The 19,028-nt window shown below is 49.0% G+C and overlaps 1 protein-coding gene across 1 annotated transcript; it reads right to left on the bottom strand.

The window, feature by feature from the left end:
• Positions 1-726: 726 nt before the first annotated feature.
• ARL6IP1 (ADP ribosylation factor like GTPase 6 interacting protein 1) lies at positions 727-17,842 on the bottom strand. The gene is made up of 6 exons (XM_029057599.2): positions 17,740-17,842; positions 9,514-9,647; positions 9,125-9,244; positions 4,390-4,507; positions 3,543-3,627; positions 727-2,517 (listed from the first exon to the last, which is right to left on the bottom strand). Exons 1-6 carry the CDS (start codon positions 17,773-17,775, stop codon positions 2,399-2,401), a joined length of 612 nt encoding a protein of 203 aa, XP_028913432.1. The 5' UTR covers positions 17,776-17,842; the 3' UTR covers positions 727-2,398.
• Positions 17,843-19,028: the final 1,186 nt, after the last annotated feature.

Genomic DNA, 19,028 nt, shown 5'->3' with positions numbered 1-19,028 from the left:
CCATCTCTGGCCCCGTTAGGCACACGAAACGGCCGTCCTCTGTGGTGTTGTCATGTTTAATGTTTCTAAGTCCCTAGCCGTGCTTCGTCTCCTTATCGTTTGTTCCTCAAGTAATACCTGGTACTTACTGAGCGCTTACACTGTGCAGACCACTGTACGGAGCACTTGGGAAAATACAGAGTTGGTAGATGTGATCCACTGCCACGAGGAGTTTACGGTCTAAAGGGGAGAGAGACGTTAAAATAGATGGGGGAAATAGCGTATAGGAATATTGGCTTCAGTACTGTGTGGCTGGGGTGAGGATCAAAGGGCTTAAGATCATCACTGGCAGATTACTGTGATTACGGGCTTACTGTGTGCACAGCACGGAACTGAGCATTTGGGAGAGGACAGCACGGCAGAGTTTCTAGACACGTTCCCTCCCACGGTGAGCTTCAACACTTGGCAATAGGAATTGGACAGTAAGAAAGAACTGCTTTCTTGGCCATCCCGGGTGCAAGTTCTGACTTCTTCTGTATGTACCCTCCAGAAGAGTTATCAGTGTGCTTTTAAGACTTTTTCAGGGGAACGCCCCTCCCCTCTCACCCTCTGAATCTTACACACACCGTCCATGCCAGGGAAACCTAGCTGGCTGAGTCAGCTGCCTAACGAACCGATTTAAATTACAAAACCTCACGGCTCACCTTTTAAAAACACTGCGGCATGCAAGAATACTGGATCCAAGGCAAGAGTTCAACGTTTTAATGTTTCCCTCTCTACACGTAACAGTGAAAGGACCAAAAGGTACAGAACTGCAGAAGCCATCGGGACACAAATAATCCAGATAGGAAGACAGGCTTATTTACAAGAGGAGATCCACGAAATTGAGTTGGCTCGCATACAGGACGACATTCATAAAACCGATGACATGCTACCCGGCTCCATGAGTACAGTAGTATTTCAAACACGGGAATTCACTGTTAGGGACATCACAATCGAGTTGCTATAGCCTCAGTGCGAGAAAGGTTACAAAACTACATCACTGCTAGTTGAATGCGATTTTCAGGACTGTTCCCAAACGTATTTCATGCGACCTTGAATCTACGGGGACTGGGTTAACTGGTTCTCCCTAATCTCGGCTCCTCCGGCTTTCAGGCTGCAGGTTCAAGATGGAGGGAGACGCCCGACCCTCAGAGAGGGAGTCAGCTCAGACCAGTCAGGGTCAGACTCGCCTTCCGAGGTGAGAGTATCGTCGTGTGGCCCGGTTAGATCGGCGATCGCTTGCAGAACCAAATCGGACTTTCTAAAGACAGAAGGCAGTCCTCCCCGACTTCAACTCTGAATTACTGGCAGGACTGTTAGTTTCTCTCTCAGAAAGGATCCGGGCTGGGTCATAGCTCGACATCCCATTAAGTTTGATGCTTGAAGAACGACAACATTTGGTCGATCCCTTATAGTGGTTCCTCTACCACTGATGAGAGCCCTAATACATCGGATGGATAGGTTGAGCCTCATCAGCCTCACGTTTAGTCCTCTGCCAAAGACTGTGACTTACAAGTGGCTGTCTGAGCTTTACAACTGTTCTGACCATCAAAACTTCCAGCTAAGTCAAAGAGAATTAGAATAGTTAGCAGCCTCAAAATGGTAGCACATGTCTAAGAGGAATCCTTCAAGAACATCTCTGACACTTTACTAAATCACTAAGGGGACACTAGGGATAACACTTTCAAAATGTTCCAGACCCCCAACTGGCAGGGGAGGCAACTGGCAAAGGGTCTACGGATGGCTAAGATTTTCAGTAAGAAAAAAATATTAATAACAGGTAGGCGATGGAACCCATTTCAGTAGACTTTGTTGGTATTTTCCCACAGAGAAACAGGAATGGAAAATTAATCACGCTAATTGGTCTCTTTCCATTAGAAATGGTAAAATTGGTCTTTACATTCTTGAAAGCAAACAATAAATCCAGCTCTCTGCAGACACAGATTCCCTGAACAGGTCTAGCTGGTTCAGAATATCTTCTGAGATGAGGGTTGATCATTTACACCACTCTCACTGTACTAAAGGGCTGATGTTCATTACCACATTAAATGATTTTCCTAGAAAGAAGAAATCAAAATATATCCTCAGAGGGTTTTCTTTCCCAGAAAGTCACTTTCCATAAAGTCAAAATGAGTGAGGACACGAAACTCACTTGACAGGCAGAACAAAGGCTGATAATCTTTCGATAATCTAGATTTTTTTTTTTAAACTACAGACCCATTTTTAAGTTAAAACAAAGGAGTATAAGAGAAGCTGCTTCTGTAACATTTTAGTACACACACACACACACCCACACACACCAACCCACACACACAGTAGGAACTGTTCCCGGGGTCACTATAGGCCACATTAAGTCAGGCTGAACAAGGCAAACCCATCACTCATTTTTCTTTTCTTTCTGCTTAAGGAGTTTGTTGATCTCCCTTTTGGCCATTCCGATGTACTTGGAAATGATGCCATGCTGATTTAGTCCAGGAAGGAGCAGTAAGAATGTCACTAAAAATAGAAAACAAATCCAATTAAACAGCTAGCAATACATTCCCTTAAGTAATGTCCGTTTACCGGACAGTAGACGATTTTTCAGAAATGAACATCACATCTAGAATCCGAATCTCTGAAACAGCAGCCACTTGAAATCCCTGTGGTCAAACCCCGAGCTACTTTTATCGGCATAATGTGCTATTTGGGGCTTTGGTTCCGTTTTTTTTTTTTTGTTGTTATTTTTAAAAGGTTACACCACGCACTTTAGCAAAATCAATCAACGGTACGGAGCACTTTACAGTGCACGCAGAACCTTTTGAGAGATCTAATACAGCAGAAGAGGCTGACGGGAGCCCTGCCCATAAAAAGTGTGCAATCTAGCAGTGTGGGGACACAGATCCCTTCAACTCGGGCGGGTGCCCCCGGAGTGGGCTGGGGGGCCATGGCCATACACAGCAGACAGGTGGCAGGGCCGGGATTAGAACCCAGGTCCTTTCACCCCCAAGTCCAGGCTCTTTCCACTAGGCCACACTGCTTCTCGGCACACCGCACGTGCTCGACACGTGCTATGAATGCTCCTACTCTGACTGCATTCTCCCAAACGGTAGTGTGCTCTACACAAAGAGAGCATTTAGTACACTGCTCGGTATAAAGAAAGCCATCGAGCTATCAATCGACGGTATTGTTTGAGCGCTTAGGGTGTGTGCAGAGCTTAGGAGAGACCAGTACGGTGGAAGAGGCTAACAGGAGCCCTGCCTGTAAGGAGCCTGCAGACTAGAGGAGTCTGGGGACGCGGGTCACCTCTCCCCCCGACTTCTGCCACTACTAATGTGTCCCCGAGACGTCTTCCAGGGTGTCACTGTCGCCCTGAATGGGCAGGAGTGGGCCCAGTTGGACCGCTGACCCTCCGCTCCCGGCTCGGGGCGCCCCCGAGGGAACCAGTGCTATCTATAACTTTGACAAGGACTCGGGACGGGGGGGGTGGTGCTTGCTTAATAGACCCTCCGCCCCGCTTCTGTCTGCCACCTACAAACACTTACCAATAAGGTAGGTGAGGAAGAGATTGTGAACTTGCTGTCCTACCCAGGCAACGGCAGCCAGAGAAAGGATCATGGTCATGAAGTACTAGAAGATAAGAATCACACAGAAGGGTGTCAGGTTAATTACAGAAACAGACTGCTACTCCAAAACGGGAAGGTTCTCCTTTCATGCACGCGACAAGCATCGTATCCAGTTAGAAATATTTATTCCTGGCCGTATTTCTTTTAACGACTTAGGATAATGAGGCTAAAATAATTCTATTTTCTTATCTAATTAGTATTAGGCAATTTTACCCTAAACAGAGGGGTTTGAAGTGTCGCCATATTCAGTACATTGGCACATTATACTCTCAGAGCTCCTGTTACCTGAGAATATAAAAATGTTCTTCTGATTACCCAGGAGCTTTCCCCAGTTCTGTAGCAGACTTTACAAAATTACATTACGCAAAGATAGAGAAGATACAAAATAGGGAACACCACCAACTTTGAGGTGTTCTGTTATTATTTTGGAAACCAAAAAGGAAACACAGTGACAGAAAACAATTGCCTAATTAGAGACCAAACAACAACTTCAATTCCTAGCTGATAGGAGGAAAAAAAAGTCTGTAAACATTCAGAGGAACTGAACCAATGGGATAATTTACAAGTGACACCAAAACCACTGGACCGCGGTGATTAAAAGCATCCACTTTAACAGGCTGCTGGTTTTAGAAGCAGCACACTATTTTAAAAAGAACAAAGGCTTTTTTAAGTCTTGCATCGTGGGGCTGTCAATTATCAAACCATTTTAAAGCCATATTTGAGGCAGCCTTTTCCCACAAGTGAAAGGTATCCAAGTGAAAAGTACCATTTTAGGCTTTTCCTCCTTCAACGTGAAGAGACGCTTCCACCAGCCAACAATTCTCCGTCGAGTTTTTACTAGGTTACTGCAAATTTCATGAAATCTTTGCTGTTGTTCAGTGGTCCTTATGGAGACAAAATTTTACCAAACTATAAATAGAGCCGACGGCACCAATATTCAAAGGATGGCAGATCAACGCCTTTTCAGGCAAGATCTATTACAAAGCAAGTCTGCGCCTAAATTCATTTACGAATTGAAGTCATTGAGGAGCTCTCCAGGGCTCCTTTTTGTCCCCCTTCTCACTCTTGACGACCAAGATGGTAGAACTCCAAGGGGAGTGGACAACAACCATCTATCATCTTGGCTCTTTTGTTGTTAGGGTTTAAAACAAAACGAAATAACCTCCCCCCAAAAAGCCATGCTCTGCAGATCTCCCCAGTGACTTTAATTTGTAAGTGACCTTTTAGAAGCACAAATTATTTGTACAGTTATGTAATTAGTACAGTGCCTGGCCCTCAGTAGGTCATTACTACCAAAACTAACTCTGTGCTTCTGTAGTTCAATTTTTTTTTTAAATTACATCTGCTTCTTTATAAATACTCATTGAAAAACCGCATGGAGATGTGGAAAGAGCATGGGCCTGAGAGTCAGAAGACCTGGGTTCTAATCCCAGCTCTGCCAGTTGCTTTTTTTCTTTTTAAATGGCATTTCTTAAGTGCCGGGGTAGACACAAGCTAATGGGTTAGACACAGTCCAAGTCCCACATTGGGGCTCACAGTCTTAATCCTCATTTTAGAGATGAGGTAACCGAGGCCCAGAGAAGTTAAGTGACTTGCCCGAAGTCACACGGCAGGCAAGAGGCAGAGCTGGGATTAGAACCCAGGTTCTCTGACTCCTGGACCCAAGCTTTTCTCCATTATGCCGCATTGCTCCTTGAATTGTTACGTAACCTGCGGCAAGTCACAATTTTTATATGCCTCAATTTCCTCAACTATAACATGGGGATTAAATATCAGTTCTCCCTCTTGCTTAGACAGGGAGCATGTCCAACCTGAGTAATTTACATCTACCCCAACACATAGAACAGTACTTGAAACATATTAAGTACTTAAATATAATAATAGTATTACTGATAATAATACTTCCGTTAGTTCATTCAACCATAAAATTCATTCAATCATATTTATTGAGCACTTACTGAGTGCAGAGCACTGTCCTAAGCACTTGGGAAAGTACAACACAGCAATAAACAATGACATTCCCTGCCCACAATGAGCTTCCAGTCCAGAGGGGGGGGAGACAGACATCAATACAAATAAATAAAATTACAGATATTTATAATAAGAGCTGTGGGCTGGGGGGGATCAAAGAGCAAGTCAGGGATACGGAGAAGGGAGTGGGAGATGAGGAAGAGCGGGGCTTTGTCTGGGAAGGCTTCTTGGAGGAGATTGGCTTTCAATAAGGCTTTGAAGTTTGGGGGGAGGGAGGAGAAGGCGGGAAGAAGAGTAATTGTCTGTCGGATTTGAGGCGAGAGGGCATTCCAGGCCAGAGGCAGGACGTGGACTAGGGATCAGGGGTGAGACAGGTGTGAACAAGGTACAGGATTTGAGGAGGGAGGGCATTCCAGGCCAGAGGCAGGACGTGGACTAGGGATCAGGGGTGAGACAGGTGAGATCGAGGTACAGTGACAAGGTTAGCCCTCGAAGAGCGAAGTGTGGGCTAGGTTGGAGAAGGAGAGAAGCCACGTGAGGTAGGCGGAGGCAAGGTGATGGAGTGCTTTAAAGCCAATGGTGAGGAGATTTTGTTTGATATAGAGGTGGATGGGCAACCACTGGAGTTGTTTTTTTGGGGGGGGGGGGGGGAAGGGGATGACATGCCCTGAACGTTTTTGTAGAAAAGTGATCTGGGCAGCAGAGTGAAGTATGGACTGGAGTAAGGAGAGACAGGAGGTTGGGAGGACAGCAAGGAGGCTGATGCAGTAATCCAGGTGGGAGTAGCAGTTTGGATGGAGAGGAAAGGGTGGATTTTGGTGGTGGTGTGAAGAAGTTCTGCGGTGAGGTTCCTTCGTTCACCCTCACGTTCCTAGTTGAACTTTCTGTTTAGCACAGTCCACTGAACCAAGTGGATACTCAGTAAAGGACATTACTCATTTTCAAAGGAACTCATTTGGAATATTCAAGGTATTCGATTCTAAATGTGTACTAGCCTATCCAGTAAATTTTAGTGATCGCGTAATAACATAAAAGTCTTTACTGGTATCTATTAGCATTCACCACAGGGGATATTTTAGTGCAGTGCTTCACTCTCTGACCTCAAGCTTTTAGATTCTGAGTCAGCTGACATCCTCTTACACCCACACATCTTCATATGGGTTTTTCCTATACTGACATTCAATATCTGAACATGGCATCATTCAATTGACTGTTGTGCTAGGAGTCATCTGAAGTAAATCCCACTTCAATTTAGACGGGCTCCGAGAATCCACCGAAAAGCTTTTGCTTGCCTTTAATTTGTTTATGCAAAGTGCAGTTTTCCCGAGTGTAGGATAGCATGACAAGAGCAAAATTTCATTTAGGGCTTTAAACGCCTCTGAAGCAGGAGAGCCTGGTAGTGTGTCGCCTTGACCTATCCAAGCATGAAGGAGAAGACTCCTTGAGCAAGTTTTAACTATGCTTTAGTATGAAGGAATACACTGAAAACTAGGTAGATTATTTGTTCTCAGATAATCCGTTGCCAAGCCTTATCAGACTAACATTTCAGAGAAGAATGATCCAAGGATTTCTTTTTCTTCCCCCCCACCACTTCCTGGAAAAAGCCTGCACCCCCCCCCCCGCCCGCCCCGCCCCGGAAAAAGCCTGCCAGGGCAGTTTTTAAGAGATTAATTACTCCAACTAAACTGGAGAAAAATGGACTCACTAAGCCATATCAACGGCTGGAGAACATGGCAACTCCCAGCAGGGCACTTGGCATAAATGGAAGAGAGAAGCATTTCAGGGTAGCGAAAATAAATTACCCTCTTCTAACTTGAGGGGGAAAAAATGATTCTCAGCAAACCCGGCATGGGGTAAAATCAATGATCTTTTTGACATATTAAACTAACTGCTAAGAATGGCAAAAAACAAGGCATCTTCTACTCTGTCGGCCATCCACTAACTAAAACTAATCCCATTTCTTAGGAAAGGGGGAGGGAACTGCCTGCCAATCAAAGGTATTTATTGAGTATTTACTTTGCGCAGAGCACGGTACTAAGTGCCCGGGAGAGTTCAATAAAACGGCGTCGGTAGGTACATTCCTGGCCCAAAACAGGCTCATGTCAAAATGGAAGATTCTAAAAGCCCTTCGATAAAGACTTCGACACCAAAGAAGTTTCTGAAGGGCTTTGTGTGTGTTTAGGAATTAAAGGACATCCATATATCCACAGAGTGCAGCAGCATGGCCTGGTGGATAGAGAACAGGCCTGGGAGTCAGGAGGTCACGGGTTCTAAATGCCAACTCTGCCACTTGTCTGCTGTGTGACCTTAGGCAAGTCACTTAAAATCTCTGTGCCTCAGTTCCCTCATCTGTAAAATGAGAATTATGAGCGGAGCCCTATGTGGGACGGGGACTGTGTCCAACCCGATTATCTTCTATCTGCCCCAGGGCAGAACAGTGCCTGGCACAAAGTAAGCACTTCAAAAAAATACCATAATTATCATCATTACTATCAAATCGTAGTTTCTATTTGTACTACTTTCTAGTAGCTTGTGGGTCCCCTTTCCAAAATCAAAATCCAAGAAGTTCTACCTCCTGCTCCCTGAAAAGGCAGAAGGATCATAATACTTGTCAGCTGTGTGACTGTGGGCAAGTCACTTAACTTCTCGGTGCCTCAGTTACCTCATCTGTAAAATGGGGATTAAGACTGTGAGCCTCACGTGGGACAACCGGATTACCCTGTGTCTACCTCAGTGCTTATTAGAACAGTGCTCGGCACATAATAAGCGCTTAACAAATACCAGCATTATTACTCACAGATTAACAAATGATACTCTGTTGTTCCACAGTGCACGCCTATATTATATATATATATATATATGTTTTGGATACAGTGCTTTCAGGAAATGTTCAACATCTTGGGTCTATCTGAACAGAATGCAATGCCAGAAAAATGGTGGGGGAGGGAGGAATATGTCAAGATGTGGCAAGTCGTAATGAACTTTTCTCATAGTCAAGAATATTAACTTTTGCATTATACCGGAATTGACTGTGCGAAATCTGCACGCACAGTAAATTGGAATATTTATAAAATGATCACTTTTGCAAAGAGGAAGCTTTTCCTGGCCTCTCCACAGAGGAGAAATTTCTTAAAATTCTTATCCCGCAGCCTATCATCTTTCAAAGGCAATGACAAATCTGGTACCTGCGTCCCCACAGCACTTATGTATACGTCTGTAATTTTATTTATTTCTACAGATGCCTGTCTCCCCGTCTGGACTGTGAGCTCGTTGTGGGCAGGGAATGTCACTGTTTATTGTTGCACTGTACTTTCCCAAGGGCTTAGTACAGTGTTCCGCACAGAGTACGCGCTTAATACGACTGAATGAATCCGCGATAATCTTTTCACCCGCTCTGCATGCTGCCCATCTCCTGGGACACCTTCCTCTGACGCACGAAAGCCAACAGGATGAATCTAATTCTATTTCCATATACGTACTGAGTAAGTTAATGACCAAAAAGTTGCTCGTCTAGTTCTCAATTCACATACCATTTGTTGGAGCCAAAAATTCTAGGCGCGAGAATGGGAACAAGGTAATCAGCCAGGCACAAAAACATAACAAAGCAAGAAACCCCAGACAGCACCGACGGATCCAAGTAGTAGACCAACCTGTAAAGCAAAAAAAAAAAAAAAAAAAAAAGACCCGCTTTCAACATATGATTACCGACTGAGGATTTTAATCACGCTTACGTTAAGTGACCAAATTCACACAAATATCCTGAATGCTAAGGGCAGAAAAGAACTGCCTCAAGGAAGTGCCTTCTCTAGATCTTACATAATACAGGGGATTGAAACGTTTTTTAGGAAACGAAGCGGTTGGGGGTACTGCTCGCACCTTTCGACACTACCGAATCAAAACGATTTTGTGGCTCACTTACAGAAATACCAGAGAAATCACACCCATGAGGGCAGGTGGAAACCAGGCTCTTTCCCATCGAAGGATCTTGTCGGCTACCAGCATCACTTCTCCCCATCCTTGCAGATGCTCCTCCAGGCTGGCGGTCTCGGCGGCCTACATCGCACAGACATTCTCAATTAACCACCGTGCCGCTCTCCGAGGAAGGGAGGTTAATGGAAAGCAAGGACCTGACGAGGCCCGCTTTTTATTTAAGGAACCCGTTCTTGGCTGACCAGCATCCTGAAGCCTCGTGGGGAATTCCAAACACGGCACGGGAATACCCGACAACCCAGCCGCGAGGGGTCCCTCAGAAGCGGCCGGGGCTGGTGGAGAGAGGCACGGGCCCGGGAGCCAGAGGGACCCGGGTTCTCATCCCAGCTCCGGCGCTTGCCTGCTGGGTGACCTTGGGCAAGTCGCTTCACTTCTCTGGGCCTCAGTTCCCTCATCTGTTAAATGGGGATTGAGGCTGTGAGCCCCCAGTGGGACCGTGTCCAACCTGATTAGCTTTTATCGACCCCAGTAATGGCATATAGAAAGCACTTAATAATAAAAAAGGGTGTGGGGATGTATTGTGGGGTAACATGTATTTTGCTAGGTGTTCCCTATAATTCTTTAAATCCATTCCCGCCCTCTGTCTCCCCTTCTTCTCCCTTGTTTCCAAGGGCTCTCCTGCTCCTGGCTCTCCTCAGCACCTCCCTCCAGCAAAGGCGTACCTCCCGACACAGGGAGAGGATGGTCTGAAAACCAGGCTGGATCACGGGGTATGTTTTCCTGGATTTGTACCAGAAATTGGGATGTGTTTCAAAGCCTCAGGAAAAAGACTGCAATTCCTTTCTATACTAGATTGTTAGAGTCAGAATCACTAACCTATTGTTCAAGTAATTCAAACTATAACATCCCACTGAAGGACGAATTGAATCTTCGCAGGAGGCTGCAAAGGGAAAAGCTTGTTCCGTCGACCGTGGCGTCGGTTTTCAACTTTAAGGAAGAATCTGTCCCATTTAGACTGAACGACGGCCTTCTTCTTGCCTTCGTAATGCTCCCTGTAGTGGGCCAATTCCTCCAAACCCTCCCAAACCCACGAATGCCTCCCTCCATCAATCAATGGTATTTATTAAGCCCAGAGTCCTCTAAGCAGCACTCGGCAGGGTACGATACGATAGAGTTGGCAGACGCTTCCCGCCCACCTCATTTTTACAGATTCATCTGCTTTCTTTTAAAATAAAAAAAAAAAAAGGAAAACAAAATGAGGTAAGGCTTCTTAATGCCCAGATTTTAGCTGACGGTGTAGAGACCGGAACTCCTTCATCGGCTTTTAACGTCCCGCGACGATGTACTGGATCGTCGGCTTTTAACGTCCTGCGACGATGTACTGGATGTTCAAGAAGTGAAAACAATACAGGCGGAACCCTCAGGTCATACATGTCACGGATGTTACCGATGACTGGGGGCTGTAGGCATTTAGGGGTGGCTATCACCTTGGGTACGCCCGCCCCGTAGTGTTAAATACGAATTCTCGGCTCCCATGTTAAAAAGTTGCCTCAAGATGGGTCTCATCTACGAATCGATAGTTACTCTATCAGTTCAGAGTGGTTGCTAAAGCACATCTGATTTAGGAAAAACACGCTCTTCGTGCATTACACCAAACAGTTTCCGAGATTCTCATTAGACCGCAAATTGGAGGGCAGAGGGGTTACTTTCTTTCTTTAGGGTATCTGTAAAATCTTTATTATGTGCCACGCGCTGTAGCGAGCACTGGGGTAGATACCAAGCTGATCAAGTTGGTCACGGTCCACGTCCCACGCTGGCGTTCACTCAGTACCCATTTTACAGACGAGGTTAACGGGCACAGAGAAGATAAGTGACTCGTGGCTCGGTGGAAAGAGCACGGGCTTTGGAGTCAGGGCTCAGGAGTTCGAATCCCAGCTCTGCCACTTGTCGGCCGTGTGACTGTGGGCAAGTCACTTCACTTCTCGGTGCCTCAGTTCCCTCATCTGCAAAATGGGGATGAAGACTGGGAGCCCCACGTGGGACAACCTGATTCCCCTATGTCTACCCCAGCGCTTAGAACAGTGCTCGGCACATAGTGGGCGCTTAACAAATACCAACATTATTATTATTATTATTATTACGGTCACCCGGCAGACGGGGGGCAGAGCCGGGACTGGAACCCAAATCCTCCGACCTCTGGGCCCGAGCTCTTTCCGCTAGGCCACGTCGCTTCTCGCTCCACCACGCCGCTTCTCCGAGTTCATTTCTCACACTCAATTGCACTCACCCAGGTGCTTAACAGAAAGCTCTGCCATCCGGTAAGGGCTCAAATACCGTAAACAACAACTGAAGAGCTGAAGCTACCTCACGTTCCCCCGAGGGAAGACATCTGATGTTGCTAAAAGCCCCAAAAGAACCAAAGACTTAAGTCACTTCACCCCCCTCAAATAACCCTACCCTTCCCTCAGAAGCAGCGTGGCTCAGTGGCAAGAGCCCGGGCTTGGGAGTCAGAGGTCATGGGTTCGAATGCCAGCTCTGCCGCTTGCCAGCTGTGTGACTTTGGGCAAGTCACTTCACTTCTCTGGGCCTCGGTTCCCTCATCTGTAAAATGGGGATTAAAAACCGTCAACCCCACATGGGACGACCTGTTCACCTTGCGCCCCCCACGGCGCTTAGAACAGTGCTTTGCACAGAGTAAGCGCTTAACAGATATTTATTGCCTCGATTCTATTTATCGCCACTGTTTCTGTCTGTCCGTCTCCCCCGATTGGACCGTGAGCCCGTCAAAGGGCAAGGACTGTCTCTGTTACCGATTTGTCCATTCCAAGCGCTTAGTACAGTGCTCTGCACATAGTAAGCGCACAATCAATACTACCGGATGCACGAATGAACAACTACCACCATTCTTCCCGGAGTGGATGAGTTTGCAGAACAGCCGTCCGCGACACGAAACCCTCTGGCCTTGGCCGTTTCACGACGCAGCGCCCCGGGCGTCGCAAAGAGCGCCGTGCCCGGGGGGGGGGCCGTTTCTCTTCTCCGGCTAACGACGTCACGCCGCTCGCGCTGGGCTCGGACTGATTATTTTCACTCGTCCCTCGAAAGCCGGGTCTGGACGTCTGGCGGAAGGTGATGGGGGTTCTGGCAAGTGCCTCGACGGTGCCCACGGGCTCCGGTCACACAGGGAGGCCCACGGACGACCCAGGGCGCGCGCCGCGTGTAGCCTGGCGCCGTGACCGGACACAAGACGTGCCCGGGAACGCGGATTCTGGGAAACGCCCTTGAGGTCTTTCAGAGAACCAAGGTCGGATGATGGATAACTCACGGTCCCTGCGGGGCGCCTCCCTTTCACGGGACGGTGCCGGGCCCGTCGGACTCGAAGTGGACCCCAAACGGGTTCTTTTCCCACCCGCCCTTACCTTGGACTCGCCCGAGCTCTCAGCACAGTGCTCCGCACCCAGGAAGGGTTCGCTAAGAACGGCCGATTGAGTGATCGGAGCCCGGTTATGGGCTGGGAACGTGTCCACGCTACACTCGCCCAAGCGCTTAGTAAACAGCGTGACTGCGGGGCAAGTCACCTCTCTGTGCCTCAGTTCCCTCCTCTGTAAAATGGGGATTAACTGTGAGCCTCACGTGGGACATCCCGATGACCCTGTATCTCCCCCGGCGCTTAGGACACTGCTCTGCACCTAGTGAGCGCTTAACCAATACCAACATTATTATTACTCGTCAGCTGTGTGACTGTGGGCAAGTCACTTCACTTCTCTGGGCCTCAGTTCCCTCCTCTGTAAAATGGGGATTAAGACTGGGAGCCCGGGACAATCTGATGACCCTGTATCTCCCCCGCCGCTTAGGACAGTGCTCTGCACCTAGTAAGCGCTTAATCCCAACATTATTATTTATTATTAAAGCGCTCTCCACACGGTAGGTGTTCGGGAAATACAACCGGCTAATGGATCAAACCCGGGTATAAACTCGTTAAGGGGAGGCAATGTAGCCGCTTCTTTTGTACGGTACTCGCCCAAGCGCTTAGTACAGTGCTCTGCGCACACTAAGCGTTCGATAAGAACGGCCGAGCGATCAAGCCCGGATACGAGCTCATTACGGGGGAAGGAACGGGTCCGCTTCTCCTTCTGCAGTGCTCTGCACCTAGTAAGCGCTTAACCAATACCAACGCTATTATCATTTATTATTAAAGCGCTCTCCACACGGTAGGTATATTCGGGAAATACAACCGGCGAATCGATCAAACCCGGGCGTAAACTCGTTAAGGGGGGGGGGGGGGGGGGGCAACATAGCCGCTTCTCCTTTTGTACTGCGCTCGCCCAAGCGCTTAGTACAGTGCCCTGCACGGGGTGAGCGTTGGATAAGAACGACCGAGCGATCAAACCCAGATACGAGCTCATTACGGGGGGAGGAACGGGTCCGCTTCCTCTTTCGCACGGTGCTCGCCCAAGCGCTCGGTACGGCGCTCTGCACACAATGAACACTCGATAGACGCCCTTTATCGACTGATCTTCTCTACCGCGGCGAGCTGAAGCTGGAATCCGCTGCCTCCAGCCCGCCTCGTCTCCCACCCGCCGGCAGGGCTACGGACTCGGGCGAATTTCAACCTCTTCGGGGCGCCCGGCCCCACTCGCTTCTCTGGGCCTCAGTCCCCTCCTCTGTAAAATGGGGATTGAGACCGGCAGCCTGGGGGGGGGGGGGGGCTGTGTCCACCCCGATTTGCTTGCATCACTATCAGGACGGTATTAGGAGAAGCCGCGCGGCTCGGTGGACAGAGCCCGGTCTTGGGAGTCAGAGGTCATGGGTTCGAATCCCGGCTCTGCCATCTGTCAGCTGGGGGTCTGGGGAAAGAGTCACTTCGCTTCTCTGGGCCTCAGTTCCCTCATCTGTAAAATGGGGATTAACTGTGAGCCTCCCGTGGGACGACCCGATGACCCTGCACCTACGCCGGCGCTTAGAACGGTGCTCGGCCCCTAGTAAGCGCTTAAAAAATACCAACATTATTATTTAAGCGCTCACTAGGTGCCGAGCACCGTTCTAAGCGCCGGGGGAGATACGAGGTCAACGGGGTGTCCCCCGTGGGGCTCACGGGCTCCATCCCCGTTTTACGGATGAGGCCCGGGGACGTCAGGCGACTCGCCCGAGGCCCCGCAGCAGAGAAGTGGCGGAGCCGGGATTAGAACCCATGACCTCCGACTCCCAGGCCCCGGAGCGTGGTACAGTGGAAAGAGCCCGGGCTGGGGACTCAGAGGTCATGGGTTCGAATCCCGACTCCGCCGCTTGCCAGCTGGGTGACTCTGGGCAAGTCACTTCACTTCTCGGGGCCTCAGCGACCTCGTCTGGAAAATGGGGATGAAGACTGTGAGCCTCACGTGGGACAACCCGATTCCCCCGGGTCTCCCCCAGCGCTTAGAACAGTGCTCGGCACATAGTAAGCGCCTAACAAATACCAACGTTATTATTATTATATTGTATTGTACATTATTATTATAAATATATTACTATATTATTATTTGGGCAAGTCACTTCACTTCTCCGGGCCTCAGTTCCCTCCTCTGTAAAATGGGGATTCAAACCGTGAGCCCCACGTGGGACAACCTGATCACCTTGTTCCCCCCAGCGCTTTGCACAGAGTGAGCGCTTAACAAATACCACCATTTTTACCCCGCGCTCGGTACAGTGCTTCGCCCATGGTAAGCACTTAACGAATGCTATTCTTATTACTCGACAAACAGCACGGCCTAGGTGACAGAGCCCAGGCCTGGGAGTCCAGGCCATGGGTTCTAATCCCGACTCGTGACCTTGGGCAAGTCCCGTCCCCTCTCTGGGCCTCAGTGTCCCTCATCTGTAAAACGGGGTCTGGGCCGGGGGACCGCGCCCGACCCCGTTACCTTGGATTCGTTCATTCAATGGTATTTACTGAGCACTTACGGTGTGCAGGGCACTGTCCTAAGCGCTTGGAATGGACAATTTGGCAGCACTCACTCATTAATGCGCATTTAATAAGCGCATCTATTGAGCGCTTACTATGTGCAGAGCACTGGTCTAAGCGCTTCGAAGCTACAATTCGGCCACAGAGAGAGACGATCCCTGCTCGACAAGCGGCTAAAAGGGGGAACCTACCTCGTACCTACCCCAGCGCTTAGGCCAGTGCTTCGCACATACTAAGCGCTTAACCGAGGCCATTATTTAATTTATAATTATTATTGCCGCCGTTGTTGGGGGGGAGGGGGGCATCCACGGTCCAGCGCTCAGCGCAGTGCTTCGCACAAAGCAAGCGCTCCACAAAGGCCATGATTCGCTTTATTTACAATTATATTATTGCCGCTGTTGTGAGGGGGTCCACGGCCCAGCGCTTCGCACATAGCAAGCGCTTAACCAAGGCCATTGTTTAATTTATAATATTATTGTGGCTGTTTGGGGGGGGGGGGGATCCACGGTCCAGTGCTTCGCACAGAGTTAGCGCTTAACAAAGGCCATTGTTTAATTTATAATTATATTATTGCCGGCTGCTGGGGGGCGGGGGGAGGGTCCACGGTCCAACGCTTAGCACATGGCAAGCGCTTAACGGAGGCCATTATTTAATTTATACTTATTATTGTTATCGTTGCCGCCGTGAAGGGGGTCCACGGTGCAGCGCTCGGCGCAGTGCTTCGCACGTGGTAAGCGCTTAACAAAAGCCATTATTTATTTATAATTATATTATTGCCGCAGTCGGGGTGGGGGATGTCCACGGTCCAGCGCTCGGCGCAGTGCTTCGCGCATAGTAAGCGCTTAACAAAACCTATTATTTAATTTATTTCTAATTCTATTATTGTCGCAGTTGGGGGGGCGGGGGTGTCTCCGGTGCAGCGCTCGGCGCAGTGCTTCGCACGTAGTAAGCGCTTAATAAAAGCCATTATTTATTTATAACTATATTATTGTCGCAGTTGGGGGGGGGGATGTCCACGGTGCAGCGCTCAGCACAGTGCTTTACACGTAGTAAGCGCTTAATAAAAGCCATTATTTATAATTATATTATTGTCGCAGTTGGGGGGGGATGTCCACGGTCCAGCTATCAGCGCAGTGCTTCGCACATAGTAAACGCTTAATAAAAGCCATTATTTATTTATAATTCTATTATTGTCGCAGTCGGGGTGGGGGATGTCCACGGTCCAGCGCTCGGCGCAGTGCTTCGCACATAGTAAGCGCTTAACAAAACCCATCGTTTAATTTATTTCTAATTCTATTATTGTCGCAGTTGGGGGTGTGTCCACAGTCCAGAGCTCAGCGCAGTGCTTTGCACACAGTAAGCGCTTAGTAAAAGCCATTATTTATTTATAATTCTATTATTGTCACAGTTGGGGGGGGGGAGTCCACGGTGCAGCGCTCGGCGCAGTGCTTCGCACATAGAAGACATTTAATAAAAGCCATTATTTATTTATAATTCTATTATTGTCGCAGTGGGGGGGGGATGTCCACGGTCCAGTGCTCGGCGCAGTGCTTCGCACGTAGTAAGCGCTTAACAAAAGCCATCATTTATTTATAATTGTATTATTGTTGCAGTTGGGGGGTGGGGGCATTTATTTCTATTATTGTTGCAGTTGGGGGGTGGGTCCATGGTCCAGCGCAGTGCTTCGCACATAGTAAGCGCTTAATAAAAGCCATTATTTATTTATAATTCTATTACTGTCGCAGTTGGGGGGGGGGATGTCCACGGTCCATCGCTCGGCGCAGTGCTTCGCACATAGTAAGCGCTTAATAAAAGCCATTATTTATTTCTAATTCTATTATTGTCGCTGTTAGGGGGGGAATATCCACGGTGCAGCGCTCGGCGCAGTGCTTCGCACATAGTAAGCGCTTAATAAAAGCCATTATTTATTTCTAATTCTATTATTGTCGCAGTTGGGGGGGGAGGGGGGGGATGTCCAGGGTCCAGCGCTCAGCGCAGGGCTTCGCCCCTGGCCAGCGCTTCACCAAGGCCGTGATTTTATTTATAATTCTATTATGGTTTGCTGTTGGGAGGTGGAGGGGGGGAGGGTCCTGCGCTTAGCACAGTGTTTGGCACATGGTAAGCGCTTAAAGATGATGATGAAGGCTGCTTCCCCGCCCCCCCCCATGGCCGACCACACCCCGCGCATGCGCAGAGGCGCGGCGTCGCGACCCCCCCCCCCTCCCGCCAACTGTCAGCAAGCGGGCCCGCGCATGCGCACTGCCGGCCGGGGCCTCTCACCAGCTGGTTGGTGCTGCGGTTGTCTCCCTCCGCCATGGTCCGCTCGCCGGCCGCAGGGCAGCTCCCTCCTCCTCCGCCGCCGCCCACCCCGCGGAGGCCGCCCCCCTGCGGGGTCCTTTATATAGCGGCCGGCTCCTCCCGACAGCCCGCGCGAGCCCGACCCTCATTGGTGGAATCAAGCCCCAGCGGCGCGCGACGGGCGGGGCCCGGCCAATCGCGGCCCGGGGCCGGGCCGCTCCAAACGAGGCGGGGAGGGGGGGGGAGGCAGCCAATCAGCGCGCGAGAGGGGGCGAGGCTCGGCCAATCGCAGCCCGGGGTCGGCCCGGTCAAAGCGAGGCTGGGGGGGACGGGAGCCAATCAGCGCGCTCCGGCCGGCCCCGCTCCCCCTCCAACGGTCGCAGGCCTCGCGGGGTCAGCCTCCTTCTGGGAGCAAATCATCATCATCATCATCATCATAAATCATAATAATCTCGATATTTATTAAGCGTTTACTATGTGCACAGCACTGTTCTAAGCGCTGGGGGAGTTACAAGGTCATCAGATTGTCCCACGTGGGGCTCACAGTCTTCACCCCCATTTTACAGATGAGGGAACTAAGGCCCCGAGAATAATAATAATAATAATAATAATAGTAGTATTTGTTAAGCGCTTACTATGTGCAGAGCACTGTTCTAAGCGCTGGGGGAGAAACAGGGCCATCAGCAGATTGTCCCACGTGTGGCTCACATTTTTTAATCTTTAATCCCCATTTTTACAGATGAGGGACCTGAGGCACAGAGAAGAATAATAACAATAATAATAATAATGATAAGGGCATTTATTAAGCATTAAGCATTTACTATGTGTCAAGCACTGTTCTAAGCGCTGGGGGAGATACAGGGTCATCAGGTTGTCCCACGTGGGGCTCACATTTTTTAATCCCCATTTTTACAGATGAGGGAACTGAGGCTCAGAGAATAATAATAATAATAATAATAATAATAAGGGCATTTGTTAAGCACTTACTATGTGCAGAGCACTGTTCTAAGCGCTGGGGGGGGGGATACAGGGTAATCAGATTGTCCCACGTGCGTCTCACATTTTTTAATCCCCATTTTTACAGATGAGGGACCTGAGGCCCAGAGAACAATAATAATAATAATAATAATAATGGCATTTGTTAAGCACTTACTATGTGCAGAGCACTGATCTAAGCACTGGGGGAGATACAGCGTCATCAGGTTGTCCCACGTGAGGCTGACAGTCTTCATCCCCATTTGACAGATGAGGGAACTGAGGCACAGAGAGGT

This window comes from Ornithorhynchus anatinus, chromosome 2 (assembly GCF_004115215.2).
Source record: "Ornithorhynchus anatinus isolate Pmale09 chromosome 2, mOrnAna1.pri.v4, whole genome shotgun sequence".
Taxonomy (NCBI): Eukaryota; Metazoa; Chordata; class Mammalia; order Monotremata; family Ornithorhynchidae; genus Ornithorhynchus; species Ornithorhynchus anatinus.
Note: the sequence above shows the minus strand (reverse complement) of the source record. Positions and strands in the feature narration are given on the sequence as shown.

Excerpts from the sequence above, each read along its gene's own strand:
- ARL6IP1 (XM_029057599.2), bottom strand. The coding sequence starts at position 17,775 with ATGGCGGAGGGAGACAACCGCAGCACCAACCAGCTG. Across the intron at positions 9,245-9,513 it reads GTGATTTCTCTGGTATTTCT|GTTGGTCTACTACTTGGATC; the intron begins GTAAGTGAGCCA and ends TTTGCTTTACAG. Across the intron at positions 4,508-9,124 it reads ATTTTTGGCTCCAACAAATG|GACCACTGAACAACAGCAAA; the intron begins GTATGTGAATTG and ends TGTCTCCATAAG.